Source organism: Lissotriton vulgaris, chromosome 2_1, assembly GCF_964263255.1.
Source record: "Lissotriton vulgaris chromosome 2_1, aLisVul1.2, whole genome shotgun sequence".
NCBI lineage: Eukaryota > Metazoa > Chordata > Amphibia > Caudata > Salamandridae > Lissotriton > Lissotriton vulgaris.
In genome coordinates, this window is record NC_141687.1 from 1675464948 (window position 1) to 1675485683 (window position 20736).

General features: G+C 41.7%; 1 protein-coding gene across 1 annotated transcript in view; it reads left to right on the top strand.

The window, feature by feature from the left end:
• Window positions 1–20736, top strand: part of LOC147733072 (uromodulin-like) — a 236180-nt gene that overhangs the window by 126812 nt on the left and 88632 nt on the right. Inside the window, exons 3-5 of the mRNA XM_086958915.1 lie at window positions 13412–13513; window positions 13803–14008; window positions 19825–19967. Coding sequence (XP_086815041.1) covers window positions 13412–13513; window positions 13803–14008; window positions 19825–19967 — 451 coding nt within the window. The remainder of the gene's footprint in view (window positions 1–13411; window positions 13514–13802; window positions 14009–19824; window positions 19968–20736) is intronic.

Sequence of the window (20736 nt, forward strand, 5' to 3'; positions counted from 1 at the left end):
AAAGGTGGATAAAGCTTCCCTGTCCTGTGTATCAATTGGAAACTTCTCATATGGATCAACGTTGCCCGACGAGTGGTTTCAAAATCAAGCATCACGCTAAAAAATCATTGCATACCTTACTACGTGCAAATTATGTTTTAAGAAGTGGAGAGCATCCTGTGATATCATAAATCAATAATATCTTGTGTGCAAACAAGAAGCTAAACAGCCGAAGTCCATGGTATCAATAGTCATGACAATTAAAAACATACCTTTCATAGAGTGATAGAGAAAATTTCACCCTACTCCACTATAAAACACTTTGCTCCACTCCATGACAGTCTACGACACCCTACTCTACTGTTCAATACGCCATTCTACTGTAGAACTCGCTGCTCCAGTCTATGATACTTGACCCGACTATATGAGATGCCATGCCACTACATTATATAACACTTTGCTACACTGTACTATACACTACTTCACTCTACTCCACTAAATTCTGTGGTACTGAACATTCTGGAACCGTGTCATAAACATCGACGTACCATGACGATTTTGATATCAGCAGACCGGTAATGGTTCGAATACTATACACAAGCATTTCCGTCATGTTCGAGTGATGGAATCACCCTGAAATCGGACTTTTCATCCGGAACCCTCGGGTTCCATTTTGTGATCGGCAGCCATTTTGTGATTGCCCTCACATAAGGCAATGACTAAGGCCGAAACCAATCTGAAGGACGCGTACACCTTTGCTGACTCCGCTGTGACCTGGGCAAGCTAACTCCAGTGCCTGAAGCCAAACCTGTTCGGGCAGTTCCTTTCCCAGTGGCCGAGCGAGATCAGAATTAAGGCACAGCATGTCATAAACCGATCATCGCACACAAACCATGCCTAATCTCACACACACCTGTCCCTGTTTCTTCTTTATGACCTGTTTTACGAGAAGGAGGTGCCCGTTTTTATTAGGGGTCCGTCGATATCTGATGAAAGTTCTGGGCCTTGCCGGGTAATTGATTATGGACTGGACAAACTGAAACGTGGGCTTGTCATCATGACTTTGCTTTTCCTTTGTGGCGAAAATATGTGAATGGTTTACCGTAAAATAAGGAATGTTTGCCTGAAGCATATTATTTTGTATACAAGGAGAAGTCTGGCTTTGTAATGTTGAGCAGTCTCCTGAGAACATACATGCGCTTCATGCTGTTGTACTTCTAGGATACCTGTTACTGGCTGCAGCCAATAAATACGATCTTTGACTTCACCAAGAAGACTCTGTGTTTCTGTAGTCTGAAACAGGAAGGACTCGAAGTCTTTGGGTGTTCTCCCTGGCACCGCTGGGTCCAAAAAAACCCGGTACTTCAATTGGCGCCCAACGTAGGGCGGTATCAGCGGTACCGGTCCAAGCCAGAGGTTCGTGAGGAGCTTCGTGTGAAAATTCTGGAGGACGGCCAACCACTTCATCGACCCCTGCATGTTGACATGGTCCGAAGGTCTTTGCTGCGAGGTTCCCAGCTTCCCGACGGCTACGAAGGACTGCTGCCCTGACTATCGCCCTGTTTTGGACCCTTGATGATTGGTAAAGCGAAACGATAGACGAGTCTTCTGGTGACGTCATCGATACCTCAGTTAAGTATAAGTGGAGCGTCTCCCAGTCCTTAGTTTTGTTTGGTATCCCTTCGAGTATCACTTTGTTTGGAACTTGCAAGTGCCAAAACCAAAGGACTCGTGTATTCACGAGACTATTGTATTCGATAATCCTTTGAAGTTTCAAGCTAGACTAGAGAGCAAAGATGCCTGGTCTTAGCAGACTTGGAAATTTGTTTTGTCTTGGTTGCAATAGGGATTCCCGATTGGAGGACTCGTGTCCGGTTCCTCCGATTGGAACTCCAACCTACGAACTATATGTGAAACACGGCGTAGGCCCCATTGCGTATAATGAAATATGGAGCCGTTACACCTGAAAAGATGGTGTTTTAAAATGGCCCCAATACAGTAGTTTTGACACAGAGATTTTGGATAATCTTGAGGTTAAACTTCTTGAGAAGAAAGCCCGCCGGCAATGTTTGACTCTTATCGCATATGGCGCAAAGAAGCCAAACAGAAAGAAATGAAATTAGTGAAGAAAAATAAACGAGGTTTGTCAATGGTGCAAGCTGCTATTTCGTTTAGGGATAATGAGGAAGAGCAAGAGAGCGAACAAATGCATAGGATTAGGAAATTAGCGATAGATAAATGCTACCCAGTTTTGCCAACTAAAGAACAGGAAACGAGGAAAGATCTTGAAAAAGATTCTTTAATGTCACACTTATTAAATTCGCCACCCCCTTATGCACAGAGTGCTACAGCACCACTGCCACCTTTAGCTGCGCAACATCCAGTTGTTTTGCCACCTGCGATTCCTCCACAGCCAGCTCCTCTTCCGTTGAGTACTGTTCCTTTGGCGCAGCCTTCTCAAGGGCCGTCAACTTTGCCTCCTACGCCTCCTACTTCGTCTGCTACTCCTACGCCTATTTACACTACTCCTTCTGTTTCGACCTTGGATCCTACTACTATTGTTCCGTCTTCTCTTATTCTTTCACCTTCTCCTTCTGCAAGGCGGAAAATGACTGCTGCCTTGTCTGGTCTTCTTTCTCCTTTATGGGGACATTTGAGTATGTCTCCAGTTAGTGAGCGTAGACAATCGCGTAGTCAGTTGCCTGACACAGATGAACGTACAGTTTTGGATCATTTGGCGCGTAAGTGGATTACGTATGCTTCTCAGTATGATCTAGAGGGTGTTATGGATGCTTTCCTTCAATGGGAAGAACCAAAGCAACAGTACGTTTTTGAGACGATGTGTGGATTTCTCCATGAACAGTGGAATGCAGAAGTAGGTAAAGCTCCCGATGAGTTGTATCATGTGCGTTCGGAGTTTGCGAAAGGGTCCATTGTGGGTCCCCAGGATGTTGGAAGAGCAATGGCGACTATTTTGTCGTTTCGTAGTGACACTCCTTCTGAGCGATTGTTTGAGTCTGACTCATCAGATAGGAGAAAAGCACGACAATATCCAATGAGAGAGGTCCCTCCGGTGTGGAAGGAAGCAGTTGCTGCTGGTCCAGGTAATGTTCCGCCAGCTGTACAGCCTCATTTCCAGCGTGTATGGGTGCATGTCCCCTGGAAACGCGCTGAAGTCTTAGCTATTAAGCAGTCGTTGCCCGACCCGCGCAAAAATCCAGCAGGGTACTATAAAGAGTTGACTCAGACTGTGGGTTCATGTATTATGAATTTGGCGGACATCGACATGTTGTTTGGAAATGTCGTTCCACAACCTATTTGGAGTAAGATTCGTCACACAGATCATGCGCAGGAATTGGGTGAAACATGGGTTAATCTTAGAAAGGCCGACAATGGGCAAGTAGGCGGTGCTAAGCCTGATGATTTAATTGCAGAACTTCCTGGTAGGATTATTACGTATATGAAGACTTTAATGCCCGAATTGCGTGTTAATTGGGACAAGTTGTCTGCATGTAAGCAGAAGAAAGATGAGACTGTGTCCGATTTCTTCACACGGTTTGAAGAGACTTTTGTAGATCATAGTGGTCAGGACATGGCTACCGAGGGTGGTCAGAGATTGTTTATCGACAAAAGTGTGCATAATTTGCTTCCCGAATTGTGTAATAAGTTGAAAGATTCCGAGAGTGCTTGGGCTGTTTCCACGTCAGCGCAGATTTTAGCTACGGCCCAGTACTATGAGAATAGGCGCGAAGATGAGTTAGAGAAAGCGGATAAGAAAAATAAGGAATTGAAGACTAAAGTCCTCCTGCAGCAAGCTTATCCACCCCGTACTAATAATCAGCGCGATTATCAGCAACCCGAGCAGTATTCGAGGAACTCGCAAAGAAACGAGTTTCCTCAACAACGTTTACCGTATGGACCCAATCCGTGTGCATATTGTAAAGAAGGGGGTCATTTCAAGAGTAGTTGTCCAGTTTTGTTACAGCGCATGAATGGTACTTCTGGTGCGAGAGGTCGAGGTGTTCAACAAGCCCCTAGAGGTAGGGGACGTGGAAATTTCCCCCAGAACACACGTTCCTTCCCGCCTCAGAATTCGATGATTAGTTTTGACCAGCAGAATAACGCGTCTGGTAGAACGGCTCAGTACTATGCTGACGACTACTATGCAGAAGATGAGAATATGGGAGGTAATGATTGCTAGGACGGCCTTGGACAAAGAGAGGGAGTTGTTTCAGTTCCAGTAGATCAGAGTGGACCCTATGTTGAGGTGATTACATCAGGTGTGTCAGAACCTTTTCTGTTGGATACTGGTGCTACAAAGAGTTCTATAACGCACTCAAAACTCCCTGGCGCACCTTTGTCTGGCGAAATGAATGTTTCAGTAGGTTTTTCTGGCGCCCCTGTTAGGAACCCAATTTCGTGTCCTATGTCTCTCTCTGTTGGGCCTTGTGAATTCGAAGCACCCCTCATCCTTACAACAGGTTGTGGTGAGAACTTGCTAGGGTTGGATCTGCTGAAAAGATTACATGCGACTTTGTACTGTTCTCCTTAGGGAGTACAACTTACACTGGGTAAGAGAGTGGTTTCGCCGATGTATTTGTCGAAGGATAAACTTCCGACAGAATTCTCTTCTCTCCCGGATATTCTCTGGACTACTGGTCCTAACGATGTAGGTCTCTTGGAAATACCACCATATGTTGTGACATTGAAAGCCAATGTTAGAATGCCGCGCATTCCCCAATACGAGATCTCTAGTGAAGGTGAAAGGGCGTTGTTAGCGATAATTTACGATCTGATTGAGAAGGATGTAATTGAAGAGACAAGGGACAACGTTTGTAATAGTCCTGTTCTGCCTGTTTTGAAGCGTACTGATCCTTCCCAGCCACCTGTTTACAGGTTTGTGATTGATCTTAGGGAGGTCAATAAAATAGTCGTGCCACAATTTCCAGCTGTCCCTGATATCACTGCCCTATTGACTATGATTCCAGCTTCTGCAACTTGGTTCTCGGTGATTGACTTGAAGAATGCTTTCTTCAGCATCCCGATTGCCGAGGACAGTAGGGATATTTTTGGTTTCAGTTTAGGAGGCCGAAGCTTCCGCTTCAAACGCGCTCCTCAAGGCTACTGTGAAAGTCCATCGATATACAGTCAGGCATTGAAAACACAGCTTGACACGATTGTTTTACCTGACGGCGCTGCTCTTATTCAGTATGTCGACGATTTACTAATTGCTGCAGATACTGAAGAGATTTGTAAGGAAGCCACACTGTCGTTGTTGCGTCATTTGTGCGATCTACATCACAAAGTGTCTCTATCAAAGTTACAGTATTGTCGACAAGAAGTGACCTACTTAGGTCACCTCTTATTGAAGGAGGGAAGGAAACTGACCTCAGAAAGAATTCAGGCAATAACGAAATTGAGTGTACCTAGGACACAGTGAGAAGTACGTGCTTTCTTGGGCATTACATCATATTGCAGACAATGGATACCGAATTTTTCCTTATTGGCCAAACCTTTGGTGGCATTAACTTGTAAAGATACACCGAATCCCATTCCATGGTCTGAAGAGTGTCAAAAAAGTTTTTCCGAATTGCGTGATGCATTGTGTTTGGCTCCTGTGTTGGGTACCCCCGACTATAGTAAGCCCTTTACATTGTATGTCCATGAGAAGGAAGGTTGTGCCTTGTCAGTGTTGATGCAGTCTTTTGGGGACAAGCAACGTCCATGCGCGTATTTTTCGTCGACTTTAGATCTGGTAGCTAAGGCGTTGCCGAGTTGCTTGAGAGCCACTGCGGCAGCAGCTGTTTCTATTCGACAGTCTGCTGGGTTAGTGATGAATAACATGTTAATTGTGATGGTCCCGCATGCAGTGGAAACTCTGTTAAACAGAACAAAGACACAGCACTTAACTAGTGCTCGATTGTTGGGTTATGAACTGACACGGTTAGCGAGTCATGTGCACATTAAGAGGTGCAATACCTTGAACCCAGCCACGCTATTGCCGATTCCAGTAGAGACAGATGAGGTTGAAAAGCATGATTGCTGTCTCAGGACTGAGGAAGAAACGAAAGGGAGAATAGACCTTAGGGATACTCCTCTTCCAGAATGTGATGGTACTTTGTGGGTTGATGGTTCGTGTTTCAAGTTGCCGAATGGTGATACGACTGCAGCATATGCTGTGACGACTTTGCATACGATTGTTGAAGCTGCACCTATCCCACATAATTCAGCACAAGCAGCAGAGTTGATTGCACTTACAAGAGCGTGTGTGTTGGCGAAAGGAAAACAAGTGAATGTGTACACGGACAGCCAGTATGCATTTGGTGTGGCTCACAGTTTTGGACGATTGTGGAAAGAACGTGGGTTCCTGACTTCGCATGGTGCTAAGATCCAGCATGGTCAATTGGTGAATGAGTTTCTCGAGTCACTAACCTTGCCGTTACGAGTTGCGATTGTGAAATGCAGTGCTCACAAAAAGGTTACTGATGATGTTGGTCGCGGAAATGCGTTTGCAGATGAAGTCGCGAAAGAAACTGCAAGGAATGTAATGAGTCGAATGTATGTTGCAGGCCCTGCACGATGGGTTGGAGACGTTGGTATGTGTGAAGATATGATTGAGAGTGTGAAATCCATTCAAGCTGAAGCTACAGAGAAAGAATTGAATGAATGGAGAGAAAGTGAGGGTAAATTGGATGCAAATGGATGTTGGGTTGAATTGTCATAACATCAGCGATGGTTGCTACCCGATGCATATGTGCTTGCAGTGGTGACAATGGCTCATGGAATGGCCCATATCAGTGTGAAAGAGATCTGTAAGTTGTTGGCCCCGGTATGGCAAAATGCTGGAATACCCAAGTGTGCAGAGAATGTGGTCAAGAACTGTATGGTTTGTCTGAAATACAATCCTGGTAGGGGAACCCCCACTCGAGCTGGTCATTTTGTGCCTCCAACGTATCCGTTCGAGGTTTTGCAGCTAGATTTCATCCACATGGAGAGGTGCAACAATTTGAAATACGTACTCGTTGTTGTTTGTGCCTTTTCAAGATGGGTGGAAGCATACCCCCTGAAGGATAATACTGCATTATCCACAGCTAAAGCCCTTGTCAAGGAATTCTTCCCCAGATTTGGAATGCCGAGAATGGTCTGGAGTGATAATGGAAGTGAATTTGTGGGTCGAGTGATGAAGAAAGTGTGTGAAGGGCTAGGCATTCAACAAAAGTTCCACGCTGCAAATCACTCCCAATCAGCTGGTTTAGAAGAATGCTATAACGGCACCCTTAAATTAAAATTGGCCAAAATCCAAGCTAGCTCTGGTTTACAATGGCCAGATGCCTTGCCCCTAGCTCTCCTGTCCTTGCTTGTGCAAAATCAGGTGGCTCGGTTAGTGTACGGCCTTCCCTGCTCCCATCATTCAACGCCACTACTGAAGGCGCTACACTGGTTGCCTGTTCGGCAACGTTCCCTCTTTAAAACCGGTTGCATGGTTTTCCAGGCACGCCAGGGATCAGCCCCTGCCTTTATCTCCTCCTTGATAAAGGAATATGTCCCCACCAGAGTGCTCCGATCATCTTCCCAATCCCTCCTTCAGGTACCCCGCTATAAGAGGAAAAAGTGGGGAGGGTCCAATTTCTCATTTCTGGCACCCACCTTTTGGAACTCCCTCCCCGACCATCTACGATCGGCCAAACATTACTCCCTCTTCCGCAAGGGCTTGAAAACCTTTTTGTTCAGTCAAGCTTTCCCACAGTAAATCCTTCTCTTCTTCTCTCTCTGCTCCTGCCTTCCATGCCTCCTTAGCGCCAAGAAACCGTTTGGTGTACGCTGCGCTATACAAATATTTTAAATTCAAATTCAAATTCATTTGCACCCACTACACAGCCTGCACCACCTCCTACTGTTTCCCCGCACTCTTTTCAGCCTCTGCCTGAACATGAGTCCTCTAGAAGATTAGAGTTTTTAAAGAACCCTTTCGTTCAACTGTTACACCAGCATCAATTAGTAGTAAACACAACTAACTGCTGGGTGTGTGGTCTTATGCCGCATACGACAGATAAGGGTATCCCATACTTGGTCTTACCATTTAGCTACAATGGTTCTTTATGGGCATTTCAGACAATGTTCATATTTGCCATTGAACCATACCCCCACGTTCCACAAAAAGTAACTCAAGCAACAAAGCTTTGGTAGTAGGAATTGCAAATATGAGCAGAACGATTGACTCATACAGAACGATTCCAAGGGATGAGTTGCAAGCTTACGTTAGATGGAACATAACGAAATATGGAGTTACTTTGAGTGAGAACGAGCGAGCAAAGAGATCCTCCTCGATTTGGATTGTACCCCATCAGGGTCACCTATGCCTGCAAGGTAATGGCAAAAATCCACAAGCTCAGTTGGGGAAGAGCGTCTGCACTGAAACATATGTTTTTACATCTCGAAATTCCCCTTCGTTCCTAGCAGCTAAGGGTACCTATTTCATCTGCCATGATAGAGCGTATACATGGTTGCCCCCTGACTTCTCGGGCACATGCTTTGTTTCGTTCTTGTTGCCCCCCACTTACACGGCCACGGCGGATTACCATAGGACAAGGATAGTTAGAGGTGTCATCAGTAAAGATGACACTGCCGGACAAGAATTTGGTGATTTTGTAAAAGGTTTTCTGCCGTTCTGGGGGCCTATGGTGAACAGCAGGAACATAAGGCAATTGACAAGAGTGGTCGAATCCACTGTCATCAAAACAGCCGGTGCCCTTAGTAATTTGACTGCTGAGCTCCAGTCGGATCGCCTTATGACTCTTCAAAACAGGGTCGCGTTAGACATCATACTTGCAGACCGAGGTGGGGTATGTAAAGTGATCCAATCAAGTTGCTGCATTTTCATCCCAGACAACGCTCCGACAGTATAACAGGCGATTTCCGAACTGCATAAAATCTCCGAATCCATTCACGTGGATAAGGGAGACTGGTCTTTGATGGGGTGGTTCTGGGAACTGATATCTGCCTGGGGATGGAAGATTCTGATAGTCATTGGGATGATCTTAGCCATTCATTTCCTGTTCTGTCTATGCATACAATGTGCTCCCGCAATATGTGGCCTCTGTGCTACATCGTGTGTAAGGAAACCTGTATCGAGAAATGAGCTAAGTAATAGGATGATGCTACAGCAACATCTCAATGACTTTATGAATATAGACCTGGACTCAGATTAGCATGAGTATAGGTTATTGCCTATGTAAGGGCAAAAGGAGGGTCTGTGGTACTGAAAATTCTGGACCCGTGTCATAAACATCGACGTACCATGAAAATTTTGATATCAGCAGACCGGTAATGGTTCGAATACTATGCACAAGCATTTCCGTCATGTTCGAGTGACTGAATCACCATGAAATCGGACTTTTCGTCCGGAACCCTCGGGTTCCATTTTGTGATCGGCAGCCATTTTGTGATTGCCCTCACATAAGGCAATGACTACGGCCGAAACCAATCTGAAGGACACGTACACCTTTGCTGGCTCCGCTGTGACCTGGGCAAGTTAACTCCACTGCCTGAAGCCAAACCTGTTCGGGCAGTTCCTTTCCCAGTGGCTGAGCGAGATCAGAATCAAGGCACAACATGTCATAAACCGATCATCGCACACAAACCATGCCTAATCTCACACACACCTGTCCCTGTTTCTTCTTTATGACCTGTTTTACGAGGAGGAGGTGCCCGTTTTTATTAGGGGTCGGTCGATATCTGATGAAAGTTCTGGGCCTTGCCGGGTAATTGATTATGGACTGGACAAACTGAAATGTGGGCTTGTCATCATGACTTTGCTTTTCCTTTGTGGCGAAAATATGTGAATGGTTTACCATAAAATAAGGAATGTTTGCCTGAAGCATATTATTTTCTATATAAGGAGAAGTCTGGCTTTGTAATTTTGAGCAGTCTCCTGAGAACATACATGCGCTTCATGCTGTTGTACTTCTAGGATACCTGTTACTGGCTGCAGCCAATAAATACGATCTTTGACTTCACCAAGAAGACTCTGTGTTTCTGTAGTCTGAAACAGGAAGGACTCGAAGTCTTTGGGTGTTCTCCCTGGCATTGCTGGGTCCATAAAAACCCGGTACTTCAATTCCAATGTACAATACTCCTGTCTATCACAATGGACTTTACAACCCTCTCCTCCAGCGTACTGTATGAAACGCCACATAATAACCTTCCACTTGTAACACATGACTCTAGAATTTAAAATACATTTTAATAAAAAAATGTTTAAAAAACATTGAAATTCAATGAAAAAAAAACAATGGTGAGTTATTGTTAGGAAAACTTATTTTCCCTATCCAAACCAATTTGAAACTGCACAAATTAAAAAAATTATAAAGTTTTAACTTTCGTTTACAATTTAATCACCTCCTTCAACTAGTGGACCTTGTTACACACTCTTTTGAGTTTGCTAACCATACAACAGTAGCTATAAGTTGTCTCGCTGCCATTCACTGTGTTCTCACAAATAATGATATTCCACTGTACATTACACCGTACAAGACTCTCTACCACTTCATTGTATGACACTCCACTCGACAAGTCTGAACTGTATAACACTCTACTCCAATGAAGTCCCCTCTATACCATTACATTATACAACACTCCACTACATTCTATGCCACTCTACAACACTTGATTCAATGCCACTCCACTCCATTGTACAACACTCAGCTCTAATGTTTGACCCATCACTACACATTGCAACATGCCGCTCCTCTCTACAATACTTCACAAAACAACACACCATGCCACTCCACTGTATAACACTTTACTCAACTGTACACTATGCCAATCCACTCTACTTGAGACCACTCTATTCTGTTCTCGAATACTCCACTCTTTGACACTAAACTCTACAACAGTCTCCTTCACTGTACTGTACTACACTCCACTTCACAACACTCCAATCAATGACTCCCACAATTGTGATATAAAACACGTCTATTAAAAAATAAAAACCATTAAATGCAATGAAAAAAACAATGGTTAAGGATTATTTATAGTTAGAAATTCCTTATGCATTCTTTCTACACAAACCCAACTTGAAATACACAAATATTCAAAACTGTAATGTAATAATTATAAATCCAATTTACAATTTTTAAACCACCTTCAAATTAGTCGCGCACCTTCAAACGCAGTCGTCACCTCACTCGCCACACTACATTAACTATAAGGGAGTGGATGCAGCCTTTATGGCTAGATGGGTCGACGTCGAAGCTGGGCAACCGGGTTCAAGTCTCAGTTAGGACGCTCAACATCCTGTGATTCTGGGAAAATCACTTAATCTCCCCGTGCCAATCAAAAATGAATGTGTCCTCATGTAATGAAATTGGTGCTATGTAAAGCGCTCTGATACCCGATATCTTTGGGTCTAGTTCCCGCTATATAAAACAAAATAAAAACTATAGCTCATGCCTTTTCCATGCACTGTTTATACCCTTGCATACTACATCACTTATTACATGTGAAATCGTAGCATTCATAACAACAATTATAACTTCTCAAATGACATTATCTGTCACAACACAGTGCATGGTAGAGTGGCGAGGTATATTTAGTGTTGTCTAGTTAGCGAGCTGAAAAACGTGTGTAACTAGGTCAGCTACTTATAATCATTTGAAAGTGGTAGATATATTGTAAATGAAAGTTAGAACTATAGACTTTAGAATTTTTAAAGTGTGTATAGTTTAAACTTGGTTTGTGTATGGAAAATAGTTTTTCCTAACTATAACCAAGCTTAAACCTTTGTTTTTTTATTGATACCACACTCTCTCTTTCTCTATTTCTCTGTCTTTCTCCCTCTCTCTCTCTCTTGTGAAGGTGCATGAAAGTAGAGTTAAGAATTGTGATTCCAGATGTACTTGCTTGTATGATATTGTGGCAGCTGTTACTCTTCCTTAATATTTTTGGAACAATATTCACAACATGCTATTTTAGTAAAATACCTTCTTATTTTTATGTTGACATTCATGTTTTTATTGTTGACAATGGAGTAAAAATATTTGACTAACACTAGCATGGCATACTGGCATGTCTAATCAATGACTTATTTCCCTGGTGTGCCGGACTGCCTTTGCAGATATTATCTTCCTCATCCTCACAATATAAGGCTTAGCAAGAACTTAGCCACATCAACCATTGTGTTTCAACAATATCCACAATGCACTAACCAATAAAAGTTGTTTATTATTTTGAGAGGCATCATCATATTGTGAAATATTAGGAATTTGAACCTTGTTTGCATTTTGGTTTTTGTAACTTCTTTAAACTGATGTTTGACTTTTCTCCAAAAAGCTCACTAAGTAGGTAGTAAATGCTCCCATAGAATGCAATTGGTGTGAATAATGGGAGCATGCTTAAAAATGGTTGTCCCATTCTGGATATTTTAATATTAAAGATGTAAATGACCCTTGACACAGCCCAATAAGAGCTGGTGATCACATTGCTCATTAAATGGTTTCACCAGTTTGTCTACATTTGTTTTGCTTGCTTCAGAAATTAGCTCAACAAAATATCAATACAGATATTTTATGTGATCTATTTTGAGTATGAATAATGTTACTTTTTTATCCACACAAATATGATGGTATATCCATGAGGTATATATTTTGTTTGTAGTAACTGTATAGCAATGGTTTCCAATACAGTCACGAATAATTGTGAGAAATGTGACAATGATAATAAATTAATATGAGCATACACTAAAATTTATAAATTCTTACAGATGTTGTCTACTTAAATTCAGGAAACTCTCTTCAGAAGCATAGCTTCAATATTTTGATGATGTTTTAAACTCACATATAATATACACATTGGGTTATGGCTGTTAGTTTAGTTACATCTCTATTTGGTTTTGGAAAAATTAAGCAATTTACAATTTGAAGAAGTTCCTGCATGCACTGTCTCTGCATAGCTTCAAGTTATGTGGGTTTCTGTGAAACCCTTCCAGTTGTGTTAAATTCCTACTAGACATGTGTTCTCTTAAAATCATCATTCCTTTCTGATAAATAATAGACCATACTTCTGACCTTAACAAACTTTTTTTTAAAACCTCCGTTCCATGTACATTGATGAGCTAATATCAATGCATCTCTGATTTGGTATTAGTTTGCATGGTTGCCATTGATTTGAGGAACAAATATTGAGCACAACACAGATGAGTCAATACATGATGTCATAAAAGATAACCACCATCCTTTATCAAATAGTCACTATTGGATGAACTGTTAAGCACATTGGCCCTCAAATATGGGCAATTAGATGTTATTTCACTTTTAAAATAATCTAAAGGAAATACAAATAATTCATCTATAGCATCTTTTCTTACTTCTTATTCATAGCATTGTGCTTTTTACTGATCTGCTTGATCATCTAAGTAACCCACACCTTTTCTCAGCCTTTCCAGCCCCAATTACCTGTCCTGCCTGTGCAGCTGATCAAATCTGCAACGCTTATGCTGGGACGTGCGATTGTGACCAGACCAAATATGAACCTTTAGGTAATGTATATAATGGAGCAATCACATTACTGCCTATTAAGTCTCTCAATTTTAAATAATGTTTAGTACTATGCTAAAACTATATTGATTAATACTAAAGTCAAGATTGCAATTAATACAAGAGCACATTTTGATAAACAATCTGTCCAATTCTTGATCCTGTGATTTCCTACAAATTATTAAAATGTGCATTGCACTTCACAAAACTTTACCAAGTTTACGTAGCAAAATCTTCACAACTTTGCATATCCCTTGTTGTTCTTCCTAACGACTTTTGTCTTGCTTTCAGGGGGTTTCAAGTTTGTGCTTTATTGCAATACTAATTATATGGAAGCAGTCCTGGCCACATGTCAGCTGGAGAAAGACATGTATGACCCCAACACCTTACACCTCTCGTATACTGACTGCCAAGGACAAATAAGGATAAGTGGCTCCCAGGCCGTGATCGTACTCAGAAATGAAATCACCAATGGATCATGTGGCAACATTTTATCGGTGAGAAAGTGAGGGGGGCTAAAACAGAAAGAGGATTAGCGAAGAAGAAAACAGCCCTTAAACTACAGTCTTAACTGTATACAGTATTTGATAAAATATAACTTTCACATAAATATCAAAGGCTTATAAAATGTGATTAGTTTGAATGATAACACACATTTTCTGTGGATTTTGGAAAATTCTGTAATCACATCATGGGTGGTTAACGTCATGGTGTGTAATGCCTGTTGTGACATAAAATCATATAAAGTAATTCTCTTATCAAAATGCAGGGTTTAAGTTGATCTTTTCCTAAGATCTTCAGACACAACATTGTATTTCATAGATGAGGTATAGGCAGATGATAGAATGTATCCATTTTTTAGACTTGAATAGTCTCCACAGCCCTATGTCCCTCAGCCCTACTCTTTTCAACGTATACATGACACCACTTGCTAAAATCACCCACTTACAAGACATCACCGCCATCTCCTAGGCTGATGACGCCCAACTCATCCTCTACCTGACGGACAAAACAACCACCACCAGAACCAACTTCACCATCTTAATGACCATGGTATCAGACTGGATGTGAATCAACTGGTGCAACTCACCTCTGACAAGACAGAAGTATTGGTCTTCGGCAACAAGACCTTCCCATGGGACTCTACTTGGTGGCCATCAGAGCTAGGACTAACACCCACAACCAAAGACCATGCATGAAATGGAGGGATCATTCATCCTAAATGACAGGCTCAACCGGACTGCTCAAGTCAATACAGTATGCTCCTCCTGCTTCCACATTCTACACATGCTGTGACAAATCTTCAAACGATTGCCTTTGAACACTAGACAGACCCTCACACAAGCACTCTTCACCCAGAGGCTGATCACTCTCCACTCAGGAGACTCCAAACAACTCCTACATAGACTCAAGAACATCCAGAACACTGCTGCAAGACTCATACTCGACCTCCCATGTTGTACCCACATCACACCACACCTCAGGGAGGTTCACTGGCTCCCCGTTCACAAGCACAGCCAATTCAAACTTCTCACGCACGCATACAAAGCCATACACAACTCAGAACCAGAGTAACTGAACAGCAGCATACACTTTCACCAACCCACAAGACACCTTTGCTATGACTCGCTCTCATACGCACATATTCCCCATATCTGCAAAAGCAAAACTGAAGGTCGCTCATTCTTCTACATCGCACCAAGACATGGAATGACCTCCATCTACACATCAGAGCCTCCTCCTCATTTCTGAGTTTCACAAGAAGATGAAGAACCTGCTCTTCGTATAGGCACCGTGGGACCACAAACCTACACACCTGCCCAATTGACTGGAGACCGTCTCCGGTGATTAGTGTTCTATACAAATCAATATAACGTAACATTACTAGTGGGCTGGAAAATTGAGAACCCTGAAAAAATTCCGATTTATGCTGGGGTCGGAATTATCAATTTTGCAGAGTTTATTACACCCAATAAGTACACTATATTTGCACCCCCATTAAATTCTGGTGGGCCTTTTAGTCAGAATTTAACAAGGAAAGACACCCGACTACCCTGACTACGACATGCAAATTTGTGTGCTGTCAAATTGACATATGCAGATCTTTTATTTTGTTGAAGAAGATGGAACATTCATCAAAGCTAAGACTCCATGGCACAAAACAATCTGTCATCTGAGTATTCGCCTGCCTTTCTGTGCTGGATTGGGAATTGAAGAAGCCCAAGTGCTTGATGTTCAGGAAGCATACTACATTAAGGACATTGTTCACAGGTATCTTACACTACCACCACAAAAAGGGAACAAGACGGCTTCAGATTGCAAAGAAAAGTGTTGTTGCTATAGGGGAGAGATAGTTGCCAAAGAATAAAATATAATTTTTCATATTGCTTCACGTATCCTTGCACTGGAGCTGCTGACATATCTTGTACGCCATGGTTCACTTTGTGGCTGCTATTTGCTAGATGTTTGGTGATCTTTGTGGGGGTATTCTTATTGGCATTATTGACATTTAGAGAACGCCCCAGGAGCCTTCCCAGTACTCATAATTCAGGGATACACTGAATAAGTTTCCGAATGTGGAGGGGGATCAACCGAGATTCTGACATTCGTCTTACTACTTGGATGTTTGTTTACAGCCTACCTCTGCAATGTTCAGGGCACCATTTGTTGATCATGGCTGCACAGATATGGTTTATTGATATACTTTTGAATAAAATTAATAATTGCAATGAATGTGGAAAGCATGATAACATTTGTAGAAAAGAGGGGCTGTTGAAGCTTTTGTTAGCCAAAGGATTACGCAAATAAGGTGTTTGTAAGAAGCTATTCTGTTTCTTTTGTATAAATGAGCTATGGATTAATGTAGTTGAGCCCATTAGGCTATCAGTCCTGTAAGAAATGGGTTGTAAAAGCGAAAAAAGAATTCTGGAGAGTAATGGGAATTTGGGTGTGTTGAAATTCTGTGCCCTTTAGGGAATGGACTAATTGGGTATTGGGTGCCAGTGTGGACTGGGAAATAACGTATTTTGTACAGTAGTACAGAGACATGTCTACAGGAGGTAAGGCATTGATAACCTGATGCCTTCATTCTTCCTCACTTGCTAACCAGCTCAGGTGACAGAGTGATGTGGTGGTGTGATGCCACAGGTATACTTGTTGGTATGTTGCTTTTCCCTTGTCTCAGTACCACTCATCATTCAGTTGTGACATACTAAAAGCTTGTAATAACAATTTAGCAGAGAAATGTGCAACGTTGTTAATCCTATGTTTAAAAGTGATGTGCACATGTGACAGATGTAAATATGAGTGTAATTGTCGCAAAATGAGCATTAAAACCAAATTTTATAACAGAAGATTGGGATAATATAGAATGCAAAAGCAGGCTGATTCTTTAGATGTACAATTTGTACTACAGTGTGATTACGGTATAGCAAAACTGCAGATACACATGAAAGTACTAAAAGAGATGTTTTTGGTTCTGGGAATTATGACTGAAGTCTGAACATGGAAAAAGCCCTGTGTCGTGAAGATTCTAGATTGTGGAAGGGAAACGAAGCCGTGTGTCTGCAGGAATATTTGATCTAAGGATGAACAACTCATACTAAAATCTTAGAAATAGAAATCTAGGCTGAATTTTGATAGCGTTAGTTGGCTATTCATAAGGTGCAGTGCATAAAGAAGATTGTTTGTTGGAGCCAGAATTTAAGAAAAAAACGTTCACAAATTACTTGACAGCCATGTACAACCATGCCACGTGTTACATCTTCTAAGAGTCCTGACTTTTTATTTTCTTCAGAAAAGCACATTACATTCTGCACTATTCACGTTTCGATTAATAATTTAAGGGGATGGGTTCAAATATTCTAGCATGCAAAGTGTTGTCTGTTCATAAACTAGGGCTGGAAGAAGTCCTCATGTAGGTCACAAGGCCACATCATACTATGAAACTTGACAAATGGAGGAGTTGTACCAGAACTGATTAAGATAGAGTTGAAACTTCACCTATGATCTACTGAATGAAAAGCATCATTCATTTACCATTTTCTCAATGTGGACAACATTTGAAAGATTTTTAATCCAGATAGGTTGCCATTTGAAGGTTAGGGTGCATTTAAAGAGAATCTTTAGTCTCCTCTCCATTTAAGGTGAGCAGAGCCAGACCCCTATCATGGCACACCCAGAGATGTGGCAAGAACAGCAATTACTTGGAGGCACAAAACACCTTTCAGCCTCCGAAACCCATACACAAATGTGCTTTATATTTAGTCTGGTGCTGGTTTTAAAAATAGGAGAACTGGGACATTATGTACTGTAAGTGTTTTGTACCGGCTCATTTAAGTTTATTAAATATAATGTCACAATGTCCAGTCATAGTTGGCAAGGTAAGCACTAGACCACAACTCCTCCAGCTCAATCCCTTGGGAACGCCTCCACCAATCTACCACTAGACAGCATCTCCTCGAATATAACCAATGGCTTCATCATCCACACCTTAACAATACCATATGGCCTCCAAGTTGGCAGCTAGGCCAAATCCCCTTCAGCTTAACCTCTATGACTCATCTACAACCTAACAACTAGACAACATTGTCTCCAACTTAATCTTTAAACAACATCACTCAACAACAAAAACCTATCTTGTCGATTGTAGTCACTCAGCTACATGTCCACCTCTACAAGTAGATTAGATAAGCTATTGAATTTCTAGGCCACAAATCCAATGTAACTATTGAACCACATCACATCTAAAGGAACCACTAAACTGCTTCACTTCCATATAAATCAATGCACCACATCTCCAAAATAAGCAGTAGATCACACGTCCTCCAGCTTACTAAATTGGTCACATCACCTCCATAGCAACAGCAAACCATCTCTATTGCACTCTTTCCAGACGATCACGTTTGTGACGGAATTGACAGAGGAAAAGTCTGGCTCTCAAATTATTTATTAGTTTCAAGAGGCGTTTAGGATGAAAGATAATTATCACCTGTACGTTAATACCAATGTATGCTCCCCAAAATGTGGGCTGTTGCCAGAAACTTCTGTCACCAACTACCCCAAAGGCCCCCTCATGTAAGAACCCACCGCTCATACCAGCACCTGGCTAGACGGCATATGACTTTGAAAGTTTGCTTGCAGGCAATGGTGGCACACAATGGCGACTGTGTTCATAACTTGTTTTAGGTAAATTTTTTACCCACTAATATTCCTCAATATTTGTATGTGTTGCTCCTCTCCTTACTCATGACAAAGAAATACTGTGCTAGCGATCTAGGGCCCAATTCACAGAATTAACTTAAGCCAAAATCCTAAACATACTACCATTTTGGTATTCACAGAAGGCACTTACTAATTTTGGTATTCACAGAAGGCACTTACTCATTGATGAGTAAGTGCCTTCTGTGAATACCAAAATGGTAGTAAGTTTCGGATTTTGTCTTAAGTTAGTTCTGTGAATCAGGCACCTGATTACCATTCCTCTTTCATCATTTGAACGGGAATCTCTGTAGTGATTATGAAGAAGATGCAGTTTTGGTGGGATACAACATTTCCTTTTATTATTTCCACATTCATTACCTCAGAATCATCATGAACCAACTGTCACAACTCCATAGATAACCTGTCTGTGGGTAGAAGCAACTCACCAAGGAGAAGGGAAAGACTGAAAAGAGGGCAAGACGTGGGTGATCAGGAGAGATCATCTTGGGCAAAAGAGGAAACGGATAACAGAAAAACAAGGCATCAAGATGCAAATTACAAGTAATTAGTTCAAAAATCTCACTAGCTTATAACGAAAATGAGGCATATTTCCTGAATGATCAATGCTTCTGAATTACATTACCATATTTAGCATTTTGATCGACTTTAAATGTGTCTATTTATCTAAAAACTCAGACGCAATCAGTTTACTCCTACACTTTTTAACGGACGGAGACTCATTCTTTGACAGCAGCTGACTTTGTTTTTATCCTTGACTAAAGAAGAACTAGCAGATAGGGAAAAAGTAGAGTACCTTCTAATAAGACCTAAGCAACAGGGACAAGTGCAAGGTGCCCTGTTGGTCAGTCTTCTAGCCAAAACGCAATGTTTATAGAGGGAAACCCAACTCTTGTAGTGTTATTTATTTGGTCTTCTGATATTCTTAAGATGGGGATTCATGTAGCAGTGTTTAAACTGTTGTTCAGTACATTTGTGGAACGTCACTGATTTCAGACTTGTGATGGTTGGTCCAGCAGCACTCCAAGCGTTGTCTTCAAGAGCAAACGGGAACCATGATTCACAATTTATTACAGCTTGTGCTTCTTTTCAGGACAACGGGACTCATGTGACAATCTCCAACACCCTCACAATTGCAACCTATGTGACAGGGTTCAGCCAAACCGTGAACATCTCCTGCACGTATGACAGTAGCTATAGCGCCAGTGAGCAAACCACATTTGTGCCAATGCTCCTGTAAGTATACTACTCAAATATAAGGACTTGCATTTAGTAAAGCATTATAAAGATTAAATACAAGATTGTAGATTATTATGAAATTCTCCCAAAAATGTATATAATTGCAGTGAAATATGCTACGAATTGCCATGAAGTGACATCCTAATCAGCAATCCAATGGACTCAGCCCTTCAAAAGAGGATTGCAACTCCATCTAAGGAATTAACTTGGATTGTTGATTGTTAATTGGGGTTTCCTATTATCTCAAGAGATCCTTGGAAGAATGGTGAAATTAGTACCAGCTCATTTTTCTTGACTGTGATAACTGGTATTGGTTTTTTCAAACTTCTTTTTATTAAGAAGCTGTTAAAGTGCACAAGTCATCAATGGCATAGCAAAATAAAATACCACTGTAGTGCCTCTCGCAGGGGCCTCTTACTGTTGTACATACTATCACAATTTCTCCTACACCTCCTGGATTAGTCCCTGATATATTATTGTTGGGCTGGAATGCTGTCCCCAGTCTATTAAATATTAGTGGCCTCTCCTTCTCCACCCACAGTTAGCCATTGCTGTCAGATTTACCTGAGGTGACCTCCCCATCAACCCTGAGTCAGAGGGAGAGAGAGAGAGAGAGAGAGAGAGAGAGAGAGAGAGATAGAGATGGATACTTGTATTTGATTTCATAAAAGGGTGGCAACCCATTATACGTAAAATGTAAATTTTGAAAACCTATATAAAATGAAAGCACACTAAGGTGCGTTCTACAGCGATTAAAGTAAGAATG